The sequence below is a fragment of the Oryx dammah genome, unplaced genomic scaffold, assembly GCF_014754425.2.
Source record: "Oryx dammah isolate SB20612 unplaced genomic scaffold, SCBI_Odam_1.1 HiC_scaffold_26, whole genome shotgun sequence".
In the NCBI taxonomy this organism is placed as follows: Eukaryota; Metazoa; Chordata; class Mammalia; order Artiodactyla; family Bovidae; genus Oryx; species Oryx dammah.
The window spans coordinates 54,436,721-54,462,287 of record NW_024070210.1 but is presented as its reverse complement, the minus strand read 5'-3'; the positions used below and the strand labels follow the sequence as shown (position 1 = coordinate 54,462,287).

The following is a 25,567-nucleotide window of genomic DNA, read 5'->3' as shown; positions in this document are numbered from 1 at the left end:
TTTATTGTTAGTCCTAACCAATCAGTTATTTATATTGTTACTTTCACCATTTTTTTCAGAATGATTGATAAGAAGAATGGTCAAGAGAACAACAGTTCTATGATTGACATAAGTTACCAACAAGGCAAAAATGAAAGTCATATTGATGCTGTTCTTGACAAGCTGTATGTATGTGCCAGTGTGGAATTTCTGATGACTGTGGCAGATTTCTTTATCAAGGCTGTACCTCAGAGTCCAGAAAATATGACTAAAGAATCACAGATTCCACTGAGACAGACTGCCTTAGCAAAAATCAAGATGGAGAAAGGTTAGCAGAATTTATTTGTCACAGATGATTACTTGTCTTATATTTTACCAGAATTGCAAACAGGAAAAAAGAGAAATGGAGAGTTTAAGAATGTAAAATTACTCTTTCAAATTTAGATATGGTCAGAAGAAAAACCTTAGTAAGCATCAATTTTTGAGAGAGAGGTAGACCCCTAGAGAAGGAAATGGTAACCCACTCCAGTATTTTGCCTGGGAAATTGTATGGACAGAGGAGCCTGGCAGGCTATAGTCTGTGGTGTCAAAGAAAGTCAGACACAACTTAGCGACTAAACAAAAGGAATAGAAATGTATATTGGATCAGGGGCCAAGAGGCCTCTGCTCTGGTTCCAGCTCTGCCATTAACATTTCTTTTCTCTGTTAAATTGTAATTGTCTAAGGTCATGCATTTTTCTCTCTAATGTGCAGTTGAGCAGTATTGGAAAACTGCTGTTCACTGGCAAGGTCAGAATTTTATTTTTCCATTTACCTTTCTTAAACAGTAGGCATATGGTATCTCTGTATTTATATATACATGTAATGTATTTATACTATAGATTTATGACCCTGACTATATACGTCAGGGTAAAATCAAAGTAAAGAAGTAAAATGGTCTGTGTGCTTTTAGCAGGTCTCCTGTCCTCTTCCTGATGTTCCCCTCACCTGTTTTCCCTTCCCTGCTCTTGCAGCATAATGCACACTCAGATGTATATACATGCATTGCATATACGCATTAATTCTGACAAAAAGAACTTCAAAACAAGATTATTTCTGTTTGTTAGGTCAAAGTCTTACAACAGGGATCAAGATTGCATTATCCCACATAGTCAGCATTGTTAATAATTATTTATTGTTAGTCCTAACCAATCAGTTATTTATATTGTTATTTTCACCATATTCCTAACAGCAGGATATTAGAAGCAATTTAGAAACTTACAGATAACATATACACAAGTGACAAGATTTACTTTACTAGAAGTTTTATGGTTCCCATTTATGTTTCTTCAGATGACTCTCTAAGACCAAATATGATTTTAAACGCCAAGATCACGGATCCAGAAGTGGTTTTTGTTGCCAGCCTGACAAAGGCTGACGCTCCTGCTCTAACAGCCTCGTTCCAGTGTGACTTCTTTCTGTCAACATCCAAACTTGAACAGATAATGACAGCTTCTGTGGGAGATCTTAAAGTGCTTGCTTGCCCTTTTCTCAGAGAAAAGAGAGGAAAAAATATTACCACGGTAAGAACGACTTTATATCCTAAGCTTGAAAATGGTTGATTCATAGAATCCTAGAATATGAGGGCTCTGCATTTACCCCAGCTTGAGATGATACAGATAAAGATGTTGAATTCCAAAGATGCTAAATGATTTCTCCATGTTTGTAGTGACAGAACTATAGACTACCTCCAGACTAATTTTCATTATACCATCTTTTGCTGAACAGTATTTGAATTTTAGTACATACAAATCAATATTCCTTTTCAACTGTTGCTTTCATTCACCACTGTATATCCAATGAATGACTGAGTGGATGAATGAACCAAACATTCAGTGGAGTCACATGCCCAAAAGAGATTGTTTTTCTTTATTACAAATTAACTTCAATGGTGCTTTCACATTGTTGTCAAAAAAGGTGATTTTGGTTAAATGAATTAACTGTCACACCATTTGGTTTTTAATATTAAATTGATTATTTTATGTTAAAGAGCATCATTATATAATGAGACTTATTTGCAGTGTTATTTTAAGTATACAAAAAAAATTGATGGATAAAGTGACTTGTGTAAAGAAATACAGTGCTGAGCTTAATCTGTACGTTATCATGAAACATTCTTAAGTGGGATCTCTTGACAAGTCACAGAAAGTTTATATTAATCATTTCTATTTAAAGCTCATCCTAATTTTTTAAAAATGAAAACTTTAGTATTAATTCCCTCATTTAGTTCAGATGTATTTTATTTGTTTCTTTAATGATATTTAACAATATAGGCCTCATAGTTCTAATAAATCATTGAATTTGAAGATTTGCAATCTGTTCTAATAAGGACATTACAGGAAATTCAAGCCTGACCTGTTGTTAATCATTGGGAAACTGTTCATTTACCTACCTTACCATATAGTCTTTTTTTAATAAAAATGTTAACAGAACTGTTTGTTTAGAATAACAATTTCAAGTAATTTTGTGATCATAAAAATTATAATGAAATACCTTTTTCATTTTTTCATTTACCTCTTTGCAAATGTAAGACCTTGCTTAGCTCATTTTTATAGATATCTTTAAAGTCTTTAAAAGATATTTTGGGCTTCCCTGGTGGCTCATACGGTAAAGAATCTGCCTGCAATGCAGGACATCTGGGTTCGATTCTTGGGTTTGTAAGATCCCCTGGAGAAGGGAACAGCTGCCCACTCCAGTATTCTAGCCTGGAGAATGCCATAGACAGAGGAGCCTGGCGGCTAGAGTCCATGGGGTTGCAAAGAGTTAGACACGACTGAATGACTTTCATTTAAAAGATATTTTAGACTTCTGCTAGTAAATGTACATTACTACCTAAGAATTTGGCATAAAGGAATTCATCACAACTGCTGAAAGTCCTTTACTGTGATCATAGGCTTGCCATAGTTTGGAGGAGCCCTCATGAGAGATTTTCAAATAATTTAATTTGCCTTTTTGCTTTTAGTAATAGGTGATAGTTAAAGATCTCAAATTAAGTAAGACATGTCCTTTAAGTAAATTTCATTTATCTGTTTGTAGGTCTTACAGCCCTGTTCTCTATTTATGAAAAAATGTACACAGACATCAGGAAAAGAAAATATAGATATTAAAGTTGAAGAATTTATAATTAAGGTTAGTGCCTATCATATTATTTGGGTGAAAATCAATTTTTATTTTTCTTATCTTTTGATTTGTCTCATGTTTAGAGCACTATGCTAGTCACATATTTAGTAATCAATAAATACCCCTAATCCATTTTTCTTTAATGCAAATGTTTGTTTCTGTTTTCTTTGAAAGACTGCATTGACCCTTGAGCAATGTGGGGATTAGGAGTGCTTAAGTTTATGGTCAAAGACCCTGATGTTGGGAAAGATTGAAGGTGGGAGGAGAAGGGGACGACAGAGGATGAGATGGTTGGATGGCATCAGTGACTCAATGGACATGAGTTTGAGTAAACTCCCGGAGTTGGTGATGGACAGGGAGGCCTGGCGTGTTGCGGTCCACAGGATCGCAAACAGTCGGATATGACTGAGCAACTGAATTGAACTGAACTGAACTTTACAGTCAGGCCTCAATATATGCAGTTCCTCAGATTTTCCATGTCTGAGGTTCTAAATCTGCAGATGCAACCAGATGCAGATAGTGTAGTCCATAGTATTTACTATTGAAAATTGGCATATTTAAGTAGACCCTCATGGTTCAGATCCATGTTGTTCAGGGTGAACTATACTTTAAAATGTATACAGATGGTCAGGATAATTTTTATCTAGTATATTTGCTTGTGTGTTGGAGATTGGGTTTATGCGGGAAGAACAGAGATGAAGTGGAAAGAGAAGGGAAGGATGGAAAAATGAAGTTGCTGTTGTTTTATTTACAGTGTTATTTTTAGGCTTTTATTTGGGGTGCTATTTGGTTGAATTTAATATTTATGTGATTAAATGTTTTATATATCTATAAAATATTTTAATGACATGTATGCTAGAAATAAAGTATTAGAATTTTTTTATCTCTTACATTTGAAGTATTGAAAAAGCAATCCGTTCTCCAATGCCTTTCACATTCTCTAAGTATGACCTCTTGGTCAATTACAAATGAAAAGTACAGAACACTTTCTAAAATCTGTTTCTCTCTCTGTCCAGGGGACACAAAATTGAGGTGGTTAATAGCAATTCTGATAGTAGCTTTATTATTTAGGTAAATAGCGAATAGTGAATAAACCAAGGTTCAAAATAATGTCATTTGAATTACCATGTAAATAACAATTTAGTTTTCTCTCAGTGTAGTTGGTCTTAGGTGGTATATTGTTGAGACTTACACTACTAAATGGGGAGAAAACTTGAATTTGTATGCACTTTGTTTGAGGCACTGGGTTAAGATGCTGAGGGGCTGTTTTTCTATGTCTTTGTATATCACTTTACTTATATATATATATGTATGTGTGTGTGTGTGTGTATATATATATATAAAGGGGCAGGTTTGAAAATTCCTTTAAGGTCTTGAAGGGGTGATCCCATATGTCTGGGGAGAATGGTATAGTGGAGTTGGGACTAAGAGCACTAGTTATAGGTTACATTAACAAGGCAAGGCAAAAAAGGATTCGGTTGACAGATAAGTTGGGGAAACACTACATACTAGATCCTTCTTTTGGTGATGTAATCATATTTCTTTAGCATATTAAATAAGTAAGGATTGTAAGAAGTAAACATTGAAGCAATCCACTTAACTTATTGCTCAAACTTTGGAAAGTCATGGGTAACTGATGAGGCATCAGGTCACAAAGAAGTTTGTGTCCTTAACTTAAAGAGAGATCCAATCGTTTCCTGAAAGCGAGGGGGAGTTGTTGAAGAGTTTATTAAGCATAGGAATGACATGTTCAGATTTGGGTTTTAGAAAAATCATGTGGAGGGTGGGCTGAGATGGTGTTCACCAGACATGGAAGACATCATCATGGAAGACGTAAGAACTAAGGCACAGTGATTCAAATGAAGAGGTGAGCAAAGAAACTGTCCAAAGGTAGTAGAAGGTGGACTTTTCATGTCTTCGTGTGAAAGGGGGTTCCATGATGATTCTCAGGTTTCCTGTTTCAGTGAGACCAGTGCAAATCACTGTGTATGTCTTGGAGAGGATCACACAATTTGGTTTAGTTAATGCAGTTGGTTGAAAAATTCAGTTACCCTTCTGCATTTTTCTCTTCACATAACACTATTTGCCTCTGAATTAATTGATTTAACTTTAGGTTTTGATAGTTGACATGCATGTTAGTTACTTAATTCTAGAACAACTTGAACAGAAATCACTGGTTTGAGGTCAGTTGACTGGTCGTGTGATTTTGTGTGTGCTCTCTTTTGTTTTCCTTAGTTATAAAGTTAATATATTTAAATTTTTAATTAGTTACTTACATTTTTTTGTATTATGTATTCATTCTTCTCATCTGGGAAAGAATTTACTCTGAATTTTTTTCTGCTTTCTGTTTTTAAAGATTTCACCCATAATTCTTAATACCGTGATGACAATAATGGCTGCTATGTCCCCAAAGACAAAAGAAGATGAATTCAAAGATACATCTAAGGAAACGGAAAATCTTTGGGACATCAAATCTATTAGTGATTGCAACTCTTGGTTTCTTGGTGTTGACATGGGCACAGAATTAACAGAAAGTTTCAGAGACGTTGAAAATCAGTCGATAGAGGAAAATTGTGCTGTTGTTGTCCAGTCAGTTCAGATTACCTTAGAATGTGGCCTTGGGCATCGAACTGTACCTTTACTATTGGCAGAGTCTAAGTTTTCAGGAAATATTAAAAATTGGACTTCCCTAATGGCTGCTTCTGCTGACATGACATTAGAGGTATGACCACATTAATTATTACCTTCCTGCAGAAGCAATGTCTTAAAAGTACAACTGATGAATAAAGAAGAGAGCTTTTTTTGTGTGCATGATCATAGCAAGCATACATATGAATAGATAATACAGTCTAATATTTAATTTGTTGATGTATAATACTGTTTATTTGGTCATCATTTTTAAAGGATTCTTTTGCTAAATAATTTATGAAGCCAAGTAAGAGAGAATAAAATGCACCCTCTTTATGTATATTCTTTGTGTCTTTAGGTATGTTTTTAAAATGGTTATTGACATATTACATTACTTAGTATTTTTATACTGGTTATGGAAATATATAGTTAAAGTTTAAAGACTCTCATTATAATTCTGTTAATTCTGTGCCTTTCCAGGTTCATTATTACAATGAGACCCATGCTGTTTGGGAGCCACTGATTGAGAGAGTGGAGGAGAAAAGACCATGGAATTTAAGCCTTGCTGTAAGGAAATCATAAAATATCATTGTGTACATTAATTTATATATATTCTTTTAAAAGGTTCAGAGATTCTTAAGATGTAGTCCAGGATCCATAAGACCCTTTTAGAGGATACTGGGATCAAAATTCTTTTCATAATAACATCCAGTCCTTGTATGTCATTTTCATTCTCATTCTCTCATAAGCAAACAGTGGAATTTTCCAAAGAGCATTGTAATTTTGCAACAGATTGTATACAGAATTAGAAATGAGAGACCACCTGTCTTCTAATTTTTTTTAACTTTTTATTTTGTATTGAGGTATAGCCAATTAACAATGTTGTGATAATTTCAGATGAACAGCAAAGGGACTCAGCCATACGCATACATGTATTCATTCTCCCTCAAACTCCCCTCCCATCCAAGCTGCCACATAACACTGAGTCAAGTTCCATGTGCTATACAGTAGGTCCTTGTTGATTATCCATTTTGACTATCCATCTGTCTTCTCCTAAGGTTTGCCCTAAAAAGATTTGTAAATGCCCTTCTCACTATGTATTTTTAACAGTTGTTTTTCATTAAAATATTATTAACATGTAATTGTTAGTTTTAAATGAATCTTTAAAAATTTCTCAGTTTTTAGTTTTTTTAGAATCAATTGACATGAGTGTGAGCAAACTCCAGGAGATAGTGAAGGGCAGGGAAGACCGCTGTACTGCAGTCCATGGGGTCACAAAGAGCTGGACATGACTGAGTGCCTGAGCAACAGCTGTAGTTTCTCATAGAGTACATACTGGTAGATAGTAACCCACATAAGTGAATCTCTTTAGGATCCTCAGTCATTTTCAGACACCGAAAGACTCAAGAACTGCTCTCCTGGTTCATGAATTCTTTATGTTACCTCTTTATGGTACTTCTTGAAAACCCTTCAGAGTCCTAGATACTGAAGCCCGTCTTTCTAGATTAACAGGAGCATACTTTTATACCCTTCACAAATGATCCCATCACATCTCTCTGGGGGCAGCCTGACTCAAGTGTGAGGCATTGAAATTGGTTCAGCAATTTCTTATTTTAAAGATGAGCAGTCACTTAACCTATGTCCCAATTTCCTCTCAGTAAAGTAGAAATAATATTTCTGACCTAGCCTTCTTTGGTGTGGGTGGGCTAACAAAAAGGTTTATAAGATTTTTGAAATGCCTTTAGAATAAAAGCTATGATGGAGTCTGATGACTGATTGGAAGCTTATTGTATTACTTATTTATAGGTATTACTGGTAAAAAGTAGAAAAAGTTCCAGGTGTTGCTTCCAGTGCAGATCAGTTTAGATTTTAGTGTCCTCTTAGAATGTTCATCAGCATAAAATGACCAGTTAGTCAGATGACACTAGGTAAATAGCTTTCTGTAGAGGATAGACAAGAGACAACTATCATAACTTACTTGGAGTGCTTCCATGGCACAGTTCTAAACATCTCCCTGCGTGTGGATTACACACTGAAAGAAAGAACGTTGATCTGTGCTAAGTCAAGGTGAAGCACTGAATATGTTTGAGAATTTTGAGGAGCCTTGATATTAAGTGACGAAGTTAGAAGAATTTAACTCTATCAAGAGTATTTTGATTTTATTATTCATTGGCTGATAAATTTGTTATGTATTTACCCTCGTAGGTAAAGAAGAATCCAGTCCAAGATAAAACTTTGATGCCAGGAGATGATTTTACTGCACTTCCTGAGCCACAAACAGAAGTTGATATTTCTTCAGGAGATACAATGAATATAACAATATCCAAAAGCTGTCTTAATGTTTTCAACAATTTAGCAAAAGTATGTTTAGTTCTTGGTTGCAATATGTCAAATGGAATTTAAATTGAAACGTGTGTGTTATTTTTGTGTGTCATCAGCATTAGTTTCTAAAAAACACGTAGTCATAATTTAGTTTTTGAAAAAACCTGTAGTTTGCAAATATTTAATCGTGACGTTGTGTTCCTTTGCAGGGTTTTTCAGAGGGCACTGCTTCTACTTTTGACTACTCTTTAAAAGACAGGGCTCCTTTTACAGTAACAAATTCTGTAGGTATTCCCATTAAGGTGCAGCCCAATCATAATCTCAGAGTGATGGGCTGCCCTGAGAAAAGTGATGTGTGTGATGTTGATGCTGGTCAGACTCTGGAATTGGAATATGCCACTATGGAACCTTCACGTCAAGGAAAACTGTCTATACTCAGCCGTCAAGAGAGCTCTCTCTTCTCCTTGACCTTTGGTATGCTGTATTATTTTATTTTTAAGGGCATCTTTAGAAGTACTGGTATCAGCCTGTTTTTGGTAAAATATTTTGCTGCAGATTTCTAAAGGCTTGAAACAAATAGTTGAAAAACTTTTATTTTCTTTTTCTAAACTTGAGAGAATTAAACTTTATTAATTTAAAAATTACCTTAAAGAACTAAATTCTTTCTATATGCTTAAATAGTGCAGTATGTCATATGCTTAAGAAACGTTGGGAGTTCAGTGAGGAGTGAAAACTATATTCAGATGTCTCAGAATATTGACAGTAATTATCACCATTTCAGAAAACAAGATGATTGTTATTGTTTTATAGAGTTGGGAAAATAAGGAACGAACTGGGTCTTGTTTGTTTTAATACATACAAAACCTCCACCTCAGGAGAAATTGTTTTGGGTCAGAAAATGTTATAACAATAAATAGTTTCCTTTCTTTGTTAGTTCCTGTGTCTTAGACAAGAATTTTGTGTAGTCATCATTTCTAGTCATGAGAAAAAATACACTTGCTGTTATTTTGAGGTGCTGCTGTTGATCCTGTCTTATAAAAGTTTATGTAAATTAGTATTTGGAATGCTCTGCCTTAGCACCTCATGGATATACAGAAGTGACCAAGGTCCCAATTGCCAGACCTGGACGGCGGCTGTATAATGTATGGAATCCAAATACCAGTCATTTTGACTCACTCGTGGTACAAATTGATGCAACGGAAGGGAATAAAGTAATTACCGTTCGTTCTCCTCTCCAGGTAATGCATTAAGTGAATTGTGTTCCTTCCAGTATATCAAGAAATATTAAATCACGTGGCTGACCATGGGAATATAATAAAACTTCGTTTTATTGCAGGTCATTACTCATTTTCAGAAATAAATAATAGTTTAAATTGGCTGCTGTTTCCAGTCCAACTTACTTTTGTAACATTGTTCATTTTAAATACCTCATAAAATGCTCTTGTTAGTTTAAAGTCGATTATTGTTGTCTCCTGTGTTTAAAATTAATGAAACTTTTTGTCTATTCCTTGGAAGATTCAAAACTGAGGAGTATTATAATAATAGCTAGTGGTCAAATAAGATTATATTCCATTCTCTTTGTATTGCATTTTTCAAGTATGTATGAAGGCATATTGGAATGATCTCCCCAGAAAAAATAATTTAGCATGTTAATCTGTATAAATATTTTTTTCACTTTTAAGACTATTAATTTTTCTTTTTCTGTGTGTTGTAACAGATTTCAGCATATGGTCAGCAAAAGAACATTTCTTCCTACCTATAAAATTAGATGAAAATGAAAGGATTTCAACTTCTGGTCATTGTTGTCTCTCTGTTTGCTGTTAGGTCCTACCTATATTACACTGAAGTTAAGGAAGAACTATACCATATTTATTTACCTCATTTTTCCTTTGCTATCCTTTTGTATTTAGTCATATAGTACTTTGAGAAAAGGTTATAATAAAGAAAATATTATGGCTGAAGTCTTCAAAGATTAATACATATTTGAAAGATTATAATATATACTAAAATTCAACATGTAATGTGTGAACATGTGAATATCCTAATAATTCTTAGCTTCCATTTAACAGCAAGTTTCAGATATATAGCACTTAAATAAATAAAAGTTTTCAGTTACCATAAAAATATCTTTCAATTTTGGGCTTGAAATTTTTTAGATCTAGATGTAATTGTGTGCAGCTCACAGTTTTCCTTTTGAATGTCTACATCTTTTTAAACAACTTGTATGTTTTTTGTCCAACAGATTAAAAACCATTTTTCTATTGCTTTCATCATCTATAAATATGTTAAGAATGTGAAGCTGTTGGAACGCATTGGAGTAGCCAGACCTGAAGAGGAGTTCCATGTTCCTTTAGATTCATATAGGTAGATACTTCCTTGAATATATTAAACTATGAAAGATTCATTATATGTATTTTTTAATTCTGTGAATTAGCATCTATATTCTGGAAAAAAAGTAAAACATCTGTATTCTACAATAACAATAATTCTTACTATCTAAAGATCTATAAAATCCAATTTTAAGACATATGGAGAAATATATTTATATTATTATTGAATTTGCCGAGTGAAACTTTTTCATTGTGTATTTGATGTTTCAGAATTTTATGAGACTTATTAGATTGTCTTTGTATTTGAAATTAACTTTTTTTTTAGTTGTCATTTTTTACAGAGTAGTTTTTATCAGAAGGTGCCTCCATGAGTCAGCTGTGTGACTTTGGGCAAGTTTCTTAACTTTTCTTAGCTTTGTTTTTCTTATCTACAGAAATAGGAATAAGAGTACTTGTCTTGTAGAGTCATCAAGAAGAGTCAATTGAATTCTTTTTCTTAAGTTCTCAATAAAAAATTTTTTCCCACTCTGTTTTTTTCTTTAGATGTCAGTTGTTCATTCAGCCAGCTGGTATCTTAGAGAATCAGTACAAAGAGTCCACCACTTACATTTCCTGGAAGGAAGAGCTTCATCGGAGCAAAGAAGTCAGATGCATGCTGCAGTGTCCATCAACAGAAATGAACTTCTTACCTCTCATAGTCAACACAGTTGCTGTGCCTGATGAATTGAGCTATATAAGTGCACAGAGGGAAGACTGGGATCCAGCTTACATCATTCACCTTTACCCTACTGTCACCTTGCGAAATTTTCTCCCATATTCTCTGAGATACTTACTTGAGGTATGTCTTTTGCATTTTTTAAAAATTTTATTTATTTTTGACTGAAGCATAGTTGCTTTACAATATTGTATTGGTTTCTGCCATACATCAACATGTGTCAGCCATAAGTATACATATATGCCCCCTGTTTTGCACTTTGTTTGACTTTTATTATTGCATGGAGTGAGTTCTTTTTTTTTTTTTAATGGTATTTTTGTTGAGGTCAGTGTTTTACATCACATACTTGTAATGCTTTAATAGTAATAATAATAGCAAAAATTGGCGTAGCATCTACTTTGTGCCAGCCACTAGTTCATGTATTTTACATGCATTATTTAGTCCATACAATAGCTTCCCGAAGAAGTTGCTATTATTTGATCCATTTTACAGATGAGGAAACTGAGTCACAGGGGGCTTAAGTGACAGAATCAGAATCCCGCATCTAATAAATGGTAGAACTGAGATTTGAACCGAAGCAATGTGATTCCTGTTCTTCACCCCTGAACTCTGCTGCATCTGCTATAAATTAATAATTATAATCATCTCTTTATTATCTAAGTACAGTTCTCTTAGCTAAAGTACAGGAAAGCACCAGTGAGAAAATACTTCATCTTAATTTATTATGAAGTTAATCTTAGTTTTTAAAGTGATGATTGTTTAGTTCAAATTTATTTTAAAGTGATGACTATTTGGTTCAAGATGAATCAAAAAATAATTACTGTCTGTCCTAAGAAATATTAGGGAACATTTTCTAGTAATGAAGTATAGTAAATGCTTTTAAATTTGTTCATGCTACAACATTTCAAAATACAAAAATCTGAAAAGTGTTTGGAACCTAAATTAATTTTCTTTGTGTAACAAGAAGCCACCCTTGACTTGTGGAGACTAAAATTAATTAGATGAACTAGGTAGTATTTATTTAGTAAGCTCTTGCTCAGACAGTAAAGAGTCTGCCTGCAGCACAGGAGACTGAGGTTTGATCCTTGGGTCAGGAAGATGCCTTGGAGAAGGAAATGGCAACTCACTCCATTCTTGCCTGAAAAAAATCCCACGGGCGGAGGAGCCTGGCAGGCTATAGTCCATGGGGTTGCAAAGAGTTGGACACAACTGAGCTACTTCACTTTCATTTTCAAGTAGTATTTATACAAGAGAAGCTGTCAGTAAGGAAGGCTAGTTTATTATATTGCCATTACTCATTTATAAAGTAGTTGCACCTTAGATAGCTTGTCAGAATAGTTTGACATCACTTTCCTTCTTTTATTTGTATGAGAACCATTAAGTGTAGAATGTGAATAAAGGATAAAGCTGAAGTACAGGTTGTTATGTGGCTTGTGTAATGACATATCTCTTAATGGAAATAGCCAGTGTTCTTGAATCCAACCTTAGATTCTTGACATGGGTCTGACTTTTTCTCAAAACTAACAGCCATTGGCCCGCTGATGGCTGAATGACAACTTCTGCCTTTGGCTATGATACAGTGTTTTCTTTCTAGTCCTTAGTAATTGTTGGATATTCATAATATGTAAAGATGGTACCTTGAAGACTTCTCAGTTAATGTGAATCTGGTAGGTAATTTAGTATTTGTATAAGATAGGGAAGTTATTACAGAGATTTTTTTAAAATTGGTAAGCAAATTTAGTTTTTGTTTGTTTTTAGGGAACAGCAGAAACTCACGAGCTGACTGAAGGCAGTACAGCCAATGTTCTACATTCACGAATCAGTGGAGAAATAATGGAATTAGTTCTGGTGAAATATCAGGGCAAAAACTGGAATGGACATTTCCGTATATGCAATACACTTCCCGAATTCTTCCTTGTGTGTTTTTCTTCTGACTCCACAGAAACGTTGACAGTTGACCTGTCAATACATGTCAAGCGAATTGGCAGCCAGATGGAGCTCTCCATTTTCAGTCCCTACTGGCTAATCAACAAGACTTCTCGGGTTCTCCAGTATCGTGCAGAAGATACGCATGTGAAACATCCAGCTGATTTTAGGGATATTGTTTTATTCTCTTTCAAGAAGAAGAACATTTTTAGTAAAAATAAGGTGTGTTTTTGTTGATAAAACAAATTATTCAGTGTCACTGGTATGTATTAGATCCAAGACTACTTTTAAGGAATACATGATTAAGTGGGGGTATTAGGAACTAACAACAATAGTGTCCCAAGGCTGGGGTATCTTTTTCTCCAGTGCCCCTAGAATTACTTCTGTTCTTGACATAGTGTCAAGTGGAAAGCTTGACTTTATGTAGGTTACCGGTGATGCAATGGGGTTTCAAAAGAGAGAGCAGTTGAATTTGGTTTATTTTAACTGAGCCTCATATGTCTGAAGGATTAAGGTAGGCCTTCGAGAGAAAAACAAGGCCTAAGGCCTGATCTGATCCTTTTTGCTCTGGTTGTTTCTTTCCTTTGCAAACTCACATCTTGATATTGCTCACCTCTGGGCTTTTGTGTAGCTGCACCTGCTTAGAATGTCTCTTGCCCTACGCTTTCCCTGTCTGCTTCTTGTTTTCTCGTTATCACTGTTCATGCTTTGACATTCTGCTCCAGCCTGACATGTGTGAAAGATTTTCTGATCCTCTAAAGCAGAGCTAGATATCCCATTCATGTTCTGTTAGAGCAGTGCTTCTCAATCTCAATCTCAATGTGCAACAGAGTCACCTAGAGGGCTTTGAAAACAGACTGCTGAGCCAGGCCCCCATAGTGCAGTTCAGTAGTCTGAGTAGGGCCTGAGACCATACTTTGAGAACCTCTGTCATAAAGTGTTGATTAATGCTTGATATTGTACCTGTTTATGTGTCTGACCTTTGGTTATACTCAGGTTTTTATCATCTGCTGGGTAGATGGAGGTTAATACAGGAGCAGAATTAGATTTCTTCTGTATAACTTTACCTTTTCCCATAGTCATAAGTAAGCTTTTTATCCTGTCAGTTTGATAGGATTTTATCCCTCTTATGTGGCTGTTACCACATTGTCTTGCATTATAATTATTAGTGTGTATTTCCTGTCTCTGTTTAGTTGGAAGCTTACTGAGGACAGGTATTGTGTCTTCCGTTCTGCTTATCACAACACTTTTCATTGTTCGCTGAATAATAAAAGCATAAATTCCCTGTGTGTGCTAAAATTTTAAGAATTCAGTAGCTCTATATCAAAAACCTGACACTGGAAAATATCACTTTACATTTTAATTCCTTCCTAAGTAACAGAAGGTCTCATTGGTATACAGCTTTAAATTCATTATACTCATCGCAGAGGTGAACGCAAAGGGAAGTTTAGAGCTCTGCTTTTATTGTATTGTCCCCTAGAGTTCCTGCGCTTCTGTACCCACTTGCAGCATGCCTTTGGTAATACTTTTCTTTGTCTCATGTTATTAAATAAACGTCTAGTGGTCTAGCACCTATCCATCAAATAAAATTAATACAGTGTTTTAGATTTCTTATATGATTGTCTGTGTTCTCTGGTGTAGGTACAATTAAAAATTTCAACTAGTTCGTGGTCCAGTGGTTTTTCATTGGATACAGTGGGAAGTTATGGATGTGTGAAGTGTCCTGCCAACAACATGGAATACCTGGTAAGGTTTTTGCTTGCTTATTTACCTCTGATTTCATTCACGTTTTCTTCACTAAATAAGCTGGAAATCCTCAGGGTATAGAAATGTGAATTCAGAGTATTACATGGAGGATGTCTACTATTACGTTATGTCTGTCTATTTATTTCTAGTACAGTTAGTATCAAAGCAAAGCCTAAATTTGTCAGAGTTTAAGACAGTGATTTGAATACATTTAAGGAAGGAATTTGGTAAATATACAGAATTACTAGAATCCACATTCCATATCACTCCCTGCCAAAACGTCTTAAATCTTAAATTTCACTGCAACAATTTGAATAATCTGATACTAGTTAACTTGTTTTATTACCTCTTTGAAATTTTTATTTCATTTTATTGATAGCAGAGAGAATAAAGCAGCAAAGGAAAGTGTACACTGATTTTAAAACAATTTATTTTGGAATGTGAAAAAGTAAAGGATTTTTAAAAATCAAGTTTGTTATTACAAGTCATCATTAGTTAAATTACTGATAGATATTTCTTGAATTGGTTTCTGCTGGTCCCAGACTAAGGAACTGAAATTTTTCTTCTTAGTGAGAAGATAGTCATGGAATATGGTTCTTTGTAGTTACTTTATTTAAGAAATCCTATTTTAAAATACTTGAAGAAGACTGTGAGTGAATAGCTGTGTGTGTTTCAAGCTGTGTAAAGAACTGGGAAATGATAAACTTGTTTGTTTCCTTTCCACAGGTTGGTGTCAGCATCAAAATGAGCAGTTTTAATCTTACACGAATAGTTACTTTGACTCCTTTTTATACCATTGAGAACAAGTCATCATTAGAACTAGAAGTTGGTGAAATTGCATCTGATGGCTCACTGCCAACTAATAAATGGAACTATATTGCTTCTTCAGAGGTAATAATTTTCCTCTAATATATCTGGCTCCTAAAATGTACAAGTAAATATCGACATGTAAATAAGAATTATATATCTTTCTGTCATAATCACTTTGCTGCCATATTTGTGTGTTAAACTATGACAGCCAGCTTTGAAAGACTTCCCTTTTAATACTATAAGCATATGTTAAAAAGAAAGAATTGTTGATAATATTTATCACTAGTCTAGTCTAGACTGTTAACACTCATTTTTATGGTTCTTCCTATGTGTATAAATGTGGATATGTACTGTAAAATGTACATAAAAATAATGTACTATTCTGTCAGTAGTCAAGATAATGTCTTTATATTCAAGAAACATCCAATCTTGGAAGGCGTAAGACTCTCTTAAATTAATACATAGAGAAGAAGATAATATATGGCAAGCTACTGGAGGCAGGTTATGTGGTCTGGTACTCCCATCTCTTAAAGAATTTTCCACAGTTTGTGGTGATCCACACAGTCAAAGGCTTTGGCATAGTCAATGAAGCAGAAGTAGATGTTTTTCTGGAACTCTGTTGCTTTTTTGATGATCCAGTGGATGTTGGCAATTTGATCTCTGGTTCCTATGCCTTTTCTAAATCCACCTTGAACATCTGGAAGTTCATGGTTCACGTATTGCTGAAGCCTGGCTTGGAGAATTTTGAGCATTACTTTGCTAGCGTGTGAGATGAGTGCAATTGTAAGGTAGTTTGAACATTCTTTGGCATGGCCTTTCTTTAGAGTTGGAATGAAAACCGACCTTTTCCAGTCCTGTGGCCAATGCTGAGTTTTCCAAATTTGCCGGCATATTGAGTGCAGCACTTTCACAGCATCATCTTTTAGGATTTGAAATAGCTCAACTGGAATTCCATCACCTCCACTAGCTTTGTTCCTAGTGATGCTTCCTAAGGCCCACTTGATGAAGCAACAGTTAGAACTGGACATGGAACAACAGACTATTTCCAGATTGGGAAAGGAGTATATCAAGGCTGTATATTGTCACCCTGCCTATTTAACTTATATGCAGAGTACCTCATGTGAAATGTCAGGCTGGATGAAGCACAAGCTGGAATCAAGATTGCCAGGAGAAATATCAATATCCTCAGATACACAGATGACACCACCCTTATGGCAGAAAGCAAAGAAAAACTAAAGAGCCTCTTTATCAAAGTGAAAGAGGAGAGTGAAAAAGTTGGCTTAAAACTCAGCATTCCAAAAACTAAGATCATGGCATCCGGTCCCATTACTTCATGGCAAATAGATGGGGAAACAATGGAAACAGTGACAAACTTTATTTTTGGGGGGTACAAAGGCACTGCAGATGGTGACTGCCGCCATGAAATTAAAAGACATTTGCTTCTTGGAGGAAAAGCTGTGACCAACCTAGACAGCATATTAAAAAGCAGAGACATTACTTTGCTGACAAAGGTTGATCTAGTCAAAGCTATGGTTTTCCACTAGTCATGTATGGATTTGAGTTGGACTGTAAAGGAAGCTGAATGCCAAAGAATTGATGGTTTTGAACTATGGTGTTGGAGAAGACTCTTGAGAGTCCCTTGGACTGCAAGGAGATCCAACCAGTCAGTCCTAAAGGAAATCAGTCCTGAATATTCATTGGAAGGACTGATGCTGAAGCTGAAACTCCAATACTTTGGCTATGTGATGTGAAGAATTGACTCATTGGAAAAGACCCTGATGCTGGGAACTATTGAAGACAGGAGGTGTAGGGGACAACAGAGGACGAGATGGTTGGATAGCATCACTGGCTCAATGGACATGAGTTGAGCAAGCTCCGGGAATTGGTGATGGACTGGAAAGCCTGGTATGCTACAGTCCATGGAGTCTACAAAGAGTCTAACACAACTGAATGACTGAACTGAACTGACTGAAAGGTGGTTATAGGATCTGAACAGATGAACTGGAAGTTTCCTTGAAAAAAATCCCCAAAATTCAACCACCTTACTTTACAGAGAAGGAAATTGAATCTCAGTTTTTTTTTTTTTTTTTAGGTCAGTAAGGTTATTGGAGATTGAGATCATTGTGGCGTAGATCAAAAGAAAATGTTTCATAGAAGAGCTGGTATTTGAACAAAACTTTGCAGACTCAACAAGAGGTGAAGTGAAGAGAATAAGGAAAGTGGGGGAGGGGGCAGGTGTAACAACAAGCATTAGTGCCTGAATTTGCCTGAGTTTTCAACCAACCAGCTGACTGAAGGATAGGACTGTTTTTCCGTACATCTAAAAAGAATTCTAAAATTATCTTTAAAATTGCTTGGCCAAAAGTTTAAGAGGAGGGACTCCATTTACAATACAAAGTTAGACCTCTAAGAGGCATGGGCTTTCCAAGGCACTTAGAATGATCTCCATAGACTTGGCAGCAAATACGTGTTCCTTATCTTTTTGTCTTTGATGTGAGTGTGATAGTAGTAGTATTCTTTTCAGAAATAATGTTTACCCAGTATTCTGTCATGGGTGAGGAACTTTTGTTTTATGAACTAAAATCTCAGTTTTACAGGTAAGGAAACTGAGGCTCAAAAAGGTCAAGATTAAGATCAAACAGCTGTAGGGGGATAGTGTCAGGAGTGCCAGCAAGGTCTTCTGCCTTCAGTTGCCTTGTGGTTTATCTAGGACAAGACACTCTGAAAGAATTCATAGTGCAATTCATAAAAGCAAATATTAAGATTATAATTTTTAAATATTTAAGATATTTGAGATGTTCTTAATAGCACTTCAGTTCCTCATATTGTAATTTTTCTGTAAGTATGAAAAGACTAATACATCTGTTCTTCTGATGGAATTTCTTTGGGTTCATAAATAATCATTATATTGTCAATAATCTCAATATGAAATGTAAAGGAGCTATTTTAAGAAACAGTGATAATTGAGTTATTATCTGAATTAGAATTTAAAACTTCATTAGCCACTGTTTTATTTACCATAGTATTGTTTTAAGACTGATATTTGACTTTCATATTTTCAGAACCTTCCATTTTGGCCTGAGAAATTTTCAGGCAAACTTTGTGTGAGAGTGGTGAGCTGTGAGGGATCATCCAGGCCATTCTTTTATAACCAACAGGATAATGGCACTTTATTGAGCTTGGAAGATCTGGTACGTTTTCCTGTTTTTAAAATAAAATATCTTTGATTTTTAAAGTTTGCTTTACAATATTTTATTAAGACGTGCTGTAAAATATCCTGATAATTAATTGAAGGTATACTAACTCTAGCAATATATAATGCTGTACCTATGTTTGTAAGAGATCAGAGCCAATGTGATTTTCTGTAGGAATTTAAGAAAACAGGCTTTTTAATATCTGTATGAGTGATTGAAATTCTAAATATAACGTGCAGTTTAAACCAATGCTTCAAACATCCTCCTTTTTTTCTGCAATAGAATGGGGGTATCTTGGTGGATGTAGATACTGCTCCGCACTCAACTGTCATCAGCTTTTCTGACTACCATGAGGGATGCGCACCTGCCCTAATAATAAACCACACACCGTGGGACGTCCTCACATATAAACAGAGGTATGAAATAAAAAGGGTTCTTAGAAAATCTGATTGGTTTTCGGTGGTTTAATTGCTAAGTTGTGCTCTACTCTTGCACCCCCATGGACTGTAGCCTGCCAGTTCCTCTGTCCTTGGGATTTCTGAGGCAAGAATACTGGAGTGGATAGCCATTTCTTTCTGTAGGGGGTCTTCCTGACCCAGCGATCGAACCTGGGTCTTGTGTGTCTCCTGCACTGGCAGGCAGATTCTTTACCAGCTGAGCCACCAGGGAGGCCCCTGGTCCACAGTTCCTTCTAGGAGATACTTGGATCTAGATGTGTTTCATTTCACCTTCCATGTGTTTTCAGATTTTAGAAAGGTAATAGGGATGCGTATTGCTAATAGCCCTAGCAAGTTCTGAGGCAGTACTCTGTAACCAACACATTAGTATTCCTGTAGCAAAACGTGTAAACTTTCATAATAAGTGAGATAAATGAAAGTATTGATAGTTTCCCATCAGTTCAGATCAAGTTTTGCTGCCACATGAGTTTGGACACCAAACTTAAGAGAAGAATATTTGGGATTTTGAAGCTTTTTACATTTCAGAATTGCATACAAGGAACTGTGAACTTGTTTAAGCAGTACCATTCTTTTCCGGTCTCGTGATGCTCAGTGATCCTCTCTCTATAAACTGTATTTTTTTTTGTAGGATAGTAGAATATTAAACAGTAGGGCAGAGGGCTGAAGACAGATTGAAGTGGAAGATTAAATAGTGATATTGAATGTATTGTAGTACAGACTGACAGGAATTTTGTTGTCCTTGTGTGTGCTGTTGTTTAGCTTGGGTGATGCCATTAAACAGGCAGCTTTAGATTCTTAAAATATGTAATAATATATTTGCAAAAAATTATTATTATAAATCTTCAGGGCATTATTTTTATGTATGTATATATAAAATAATAATACCCATTATATATATGTATACACACACACACATAAATATATAAAAAGTAATGCCTTGCTGGGACTTCCCTGGTCATCCAGAGGCTAAGAGTCCGCCTGCCAATGCAGGAGACATGGGTTCGATTCCTGGTCTAGAAAGATCCCTCAGGCCTCAGAGCAGCAGAGCCGATGCGCCACAACTGGTGAGATCACGGGCCACCACTGCTGAAGCCCAAGTGCTCTAGAGCCTGAACTTCACAGCAAGAGAAGCCACCACAGTGAGAAGTCTGCATGCCACAGCAGAGGGTCCGCTGCTCCCTGCAACTGGAGAAAGCCCTCAGACAGCAGTGAAGACCCAGCACAGCCAGAGACAGATAGATAAATTTTTAAAAATTAATGCTTTCCAGGTTTAACGTATTCTTAACTCTCATGGCTTGAATCTGCTGAGAGATTTGAAAGTATAGATTAAACCCTAAATGGGTTACTTTTTGTTTTATTTTAGTTCTCTGCAAAGTCTCTTGTGTTATCTAGACCAATACTCCTTAAACTTAAATATCAGTATTAAGATCTCCTAGAAATCCTGTAAAAATGCACGTTCTGAGTTAGTTGGTTTTTGGTGGGTCCCAGAATATTGCACTTTACAGCAAGCCTCGAGGTGATGCTAGTGCTGCTGGCCCAGAGACTGCACTTAGAGTAGCAGTGGAACAAACCCGTTGTTTTCTCTTCTGAAACTCTTACTTCTTATGCATTGCTTTTGATTAAAATCTCAAATTTGAGTACCAAGTAAAGTTCTCTGCTCCTAAAAAGTTTACTATTCACAACCTTTTCTGTAGATGAATTCTGAGGTACCAGTCTGTTTACCTTCATGAATTTTGTTAGTGCCATCTTACCTGGATCAGTTCAGAGTATACTGCAGCTTCAGAAAGAGCAATATTCTTTCCCCTCAAGCTTCAAAATCATTAGTTATTTGGACATTTTAGGGTACTTATCTTTAGGCAGAGTTGTGTTTTATTAACAAAGGCAGTTTTATAACATGTTTGTGCCAGTCCCCTCCTCAATAAACCACAGGTCTACGTTTCTCAAGGCCAGGGTATTTTAATCTTTCCTCTGTCGCTTGTGTTTCAGCGGGTCAAAGGAAGAAATGGTATTGCTGCCAAGACAAGTTCGACTGTTTGCCTGGGAAGATCCCACTGGTACCAGAAAGCTTAAATGGAGTTATGCAGCAAATGTTGGGGAACATGATCTGTTAAAGGTATCATCTGATGTGAATGGGTATCACATGAAGTGTGCTGTGCTTAGTTGCTCAGTCGTATCCGACTCTTTGCAACCCTATTGACTGTAACCTGCCAGGCTCCTCTGTCCATGGGGATTCCCCAGGGAAGAAAACTGGAGTGGGTTGCCATGCCCTCCTCCAGGGGATCTTCCCAACCCAGGGATCGAACCCAGGCCTCCTGCAGTGCAGCAGATTCTTACTGTTTGAGCCACCAGGGAAGTGCCTGATAACAAAGGAAGTAAACAAGTTAGCTTCACACTGTCATCTTTCTCTTTATTGAACTAAAAATGAATTGCAAGTATTTTCAAAGTAAGTTGCTTTGGGGCTTTAGTTGGTAAATAGTTCACACCAATATTTTGTCCTAGATCAGTCAAAATACTTTATTTGCATTAAAAACAAAGGCCTCTTTCAGCTTGCCTAAGACCAGTACTTTTTTATTTACTTTTTTTTAATAAGGAAAGAGTTTTGAGGCTAAAAGTGAAAAACAGCTTTATTTTGTATACCACTGTTAGCTGTAAGATTTTTTAAGGCAAGTTTTCCCTATCAAAGCCATATGGTTTTTTAATTAAAGGAGTATGACGGTAGTAAATTATCCATATAAGAAATATAATGAATTACTTATTGAAATACTATTTAGATAGCTAAGTTAATTAAACATGTTATTTCCTAGACACTTAGACTTTGGGAAGGGCTTAAGAATTCATCTGCCGGGAACTTCCCTGGTGGTCTAGTGGCTAAGACTCCATTGTCTCAACGCAGGGTGCTCGGGTGTGATCCCTGGTCAGAGAACTAGATCCCACATGCTACAGTAAAAGTTCACATGCCTTAACTAAAGATCTCACATGCCACAATTAAGAACCAGTGCAGCCAAATAAATAAATACTTATAAAAGTAAAAGAATTCATCTGCCAGCCTCCCTCCAATAAGACACTGGTCCTCCATGAGTGGTACCTAGTTTCTGTAGGATTATATTCTATGCTGAAAAGTTCATACAGTGTCATATTCCGCTGTCTGATAATGCCAGTTGTCATAAAAGCTTTCTTGGTTATTTAAAATAGTAATTGGCCAAGAGTGACTGAATTATCCTCTCCTATATTCTCTCTGAAATACTCATAAAAGAGATAGAATTTTGAAAAATCAGACTGATGGTTATGAGATTCTTAGAGTGATTTTTGCCATGACAATTTGATGGACCTCTGTTACTTGCTTATGCTTTACTTTTTACAACAGAGAAACCCTCAAGGGTTGTAAGTGGTAGAGAGGAGCTTAAGTTCCCTGTTAAAATGAGGTCTCTGATCAGAGACATGCTAGCTTGACCAGGGGTCCCTGTACTATGCTGGTGTTATTTTCGTTCTCCTCACATTTCATGCCCCTCAGCAACCACAACTCCAATAAGGCAGTACACAGATACTGGAGAAAGAATGGTATCGCCATCCTGAAAGACTATGTCAAAGTCTATAAATTAAGGCAAAATCATAAAGAATCCTGGCAATAGTGTATTCACAGGCTTGTGGTTTTAAATATTTCTGTTCTATTCTGTGTTAGAAAACCAGACAGTAAGAAATAGATTATTGTGCCTTAGTCAACTGGTAATCTTCCAGGTTATAAAAATTAAGCTAGAATAAGACAGTTAGCCATTTCCTTGTCTCCTGGCTGATCTGAGAAGGGAATTCTGCTGAGGCTCAGGTGTACATGAAAAGGGAATTCAAAGAAAATCCACACAGTACTGTAAAGCACTTTCCTCATTCAGTTCAGGTCAGTCTCTCAGTCGTGTCCGACTCTGTGACCCCATGAATCACAGCACACCAGGCCTCCCTGTCCATCACCAACTCTTGGAGTTTACTCAGACTCATGTCCATCAAGTTGGTGATGCCATCCAGCCATCTCATCCTCTGTTTTTCCCTTCTCCTCCTGCCCCCAATCCCTCCCAGCATCAAAGTCTTTTCCAATGAGTCAGCTCTTCGCATCAGGTGGCCAGAGTACTGGAGTTTGAGCTTCAGCATCATTCCTTCCAGTGAACACCCAGGACTGATCTCCTTTAGCACGGACTGGTTGGACCTCCTTGCAGTCCAAGGGACTCTTAAGAGTCTTCTCCAACACCACAGTTCAAAAGCATCAATTCTTCGGCACTCAGCTTTCTTCACAGGCCAACTCTCACATCCATTCATGACTACTGGAAAAACTAGAGCCTTGATTAGATGGACCTTTGTTGGCAAAATAATGTCTCTGCTTTTTAATATGCTGTCTAGGTTGGTCATAACTTTCCTTCCAAGGAGTAAGCGTCTTTTAATTCCATGGCTGCAGTCACCATCTGCAGTGATTTTGGAGCCTCAAAAATAAAGTCTGACACTGTTTCCACCGTTTCCCCATCTATTTCCCATGAAGTGATGGGACCAGATGCCACGATCTCTGTTTTCTGAATGTTGAGCTTTAAGCCAACTTTTTCACTCTCCTCTTTCACTTTCATCAAGAGGCTTTTTAGTTCCTCTTCACTTTCTGTCATAAGAGTGGTGTCATCTGCATATCTGAGGTTATTGATATTTCTCCCAGCAATCTTGTTTCCAGCTTGTGCTTCTTCCAGCCCAGCATTTCTCATGATGTACTCTGCACAGAAGTTAAATAAGCAGGGTGACAATATACAGCCTCCTTTTCCTATTTGGAACCAGTCTGTTGTTCCATGTCCAGTTCTAACTGTTGCTTCCTGACCTGCATATAGGTTTCTCAAGAGGCAGGTCAGGTGGTCTGGTATTCCCATCTCTTTCAGAATTTTCCACAGTTTATTGTGATCCACACAGTCAAAGGCTTTGGCATAGTCAATAAAGCAGAAATAGATGTTTTTCTGGAACTCTCTTGCTTTTTCAGTGATCCAGAGGATGTTTAAGTGTGAATAAACAGGAAACAAACAAACAAACATGGAGTTTACGAAAAAATAGTTCAGGAGAAAACTGTAGCATGATCCTAAAGATTCAGAAGCTGATCACACTTCTGAAAGAGAAAATTTTCAGAATGTATGCCTGAGATTCCCAAAGTTATAAACATACGACAGCTCTGATAGGAGAAAGTTGGTGAGATAAAAGACAAAGACAACAAAATAAAATGAAAGGGGAGCAGGGAAATAGTATGTTCTGAACATAATATATTAACACCATTTAATCCTAAATTTTAATTACAGAAATATAGATCAAAGGTGATTTTTTTTAAAGGATACCAATTAATAGAAGCAAAGTGAGTAATAAAAGAATTCTAAAACAATTGAGAAAATGAAAATAAAGAAAAATTTGCTCTTACAGTAAAAGAAGGAAGCCTAAGGAAGTATATAGTAAGTGGCAAATGTCAGTGCATTTTGTTGAATATATCATATGTTAATGCTTATTATATAGTATCATAAATTCTTATGGTTATAACTTAGAACTGCTGGTTAGAACTCAAAACCAGATCTTCTTGACTTCATAGTCGCTGGACTTTTCCCACTAAATCATGCTTCCCATCAAGCATGTCAGTAAATGAAAGTGGTTTAAATTCTCCTATTAAAAGATCACATTCAGATTAAGTTAAAAAGTAGTTTCTAACCAGATGCTGTTTACATGAGATCTGCTTTAACTGCACAGAAAGTTAAAAGCATGAAGAAATGATAAAGATTTAACAAGTAAACAAAAGTAAAAAACAATTTAACTATGATTCAAAGCAAAAATCATTAAATAGAATATGATAATGTGACAGAGAAGGCATGATAGCCTAAACCTTCATGCAGTGAATAATATTGCATCAAAATGTATGACCGAAAATGTTGGAAGTCAACTGAAACATTGTTGCCTGGGGATATTTTAAAATATACCTTATTTAATTTTTAACAGATCAATAGATTGAAAACAAATAGAGAGCATTTGAATAATAACCAAGATTGAACCAAGATGCATATCAAATTTTGTAGTGTACAAGGAGAAAATTCACCTTTTTTAGTAGGTATCTCTGAAACAGTTATAAAATTTAATCATGTTAGAGTAAAAAAATTGGGCCATTTACTTTGATATATGTTAAAAGCTGTAGATCAGTTTCAGAGAACAGCAAATGGCAACCATTTCTGTGCTTTTGGTAACATCCTTTGTTTTTGGCTTTTGTGTTCCAGGAAAGCTTGAAAAGCACATATTAGGTAGTTATGCTGCCTG

At 36.0% G+C, this 25,567-nt stretch overlaps 1 protein-coding gene across 4 annotated transcripts in view; it reads left to right on the top strand.

Annotated features, from left to right (window-relative positions):
- VPS13C (vacuolar protein sorting 13 homolog C) overlaps nucleotides 1–25,567 on the top strand; it is a 181,658-nt gene that overhangs the window by 123,961 nt on the left and 32,130 nt on the right. For all 4 annotated transcript variants that reach the window (XM_040226663.1, XM_040226662.1, XM_040226665.1 and 1 more), the window contains 16 exons: nucleotides 60–307; nucleotides 1,312–1,541; nucleotides 3,055–3,147; nucleotides 5,495–5,860; nucleotides 6,247–6,333; nucleotides 7,972–8,127; nucleotides 8,298–8,562; nucleotides 9,166–9,326; nucleotides 10,331–10,452; nucleotides 10,962–11,256; nucleotides 12,892–13,281; nucleotides 14,701–14,805; nucleotides 15,532–15,696; nucleotides 18,678–18,806; nucleotides 19,092–19,225; nucleotides 21,254–21,380. In XM_040226663.1, the coding sequence (XP_040082597.1) occupies nucleotides 60–307; nucleotides 1,312–1,541; nucleotides 3,055–3,147; nucleotides 5,495–5,860; nucleotides 6,247–6,333; nucleotides 7,972–8,127; nucleotides 8,298–8,562; nucleotides 9,166–9,326; nucleotides 10,331–10,452; nucleotides 10,962–11,256; nucleotides 12,892–13,281; nucleotides 14,701–14,805; nucleotides 15,532–15,696; nucleotides 18,678–18,806; nucleotides 19,092–19,225; nucleotides 21,254–21,380 (3,073 nt within the window). The remainder of the gene's footprint in view (nucleotides 1–59; nucleotides 308–1,311; nucleotides 1,542–3,054; nucleotides 3,148–5,494; nucleotides 5,861–6,246; nucleotides 6,334–7,971; nucleotides 8,128–8,297; nucleotides 8,563–9,165; nucleotides 9,327–10,330; nucleotides 10,453–10,961; nucleotides 11,257–12,891; nucleotides 13,282–14,700; nucleotides 14,806–15,531; nucleotides 15,697–18,677; nucleotides 18,807–19,091; nucleotides 19,226–21,253; nucleotides 21,381–25,567) is intronic.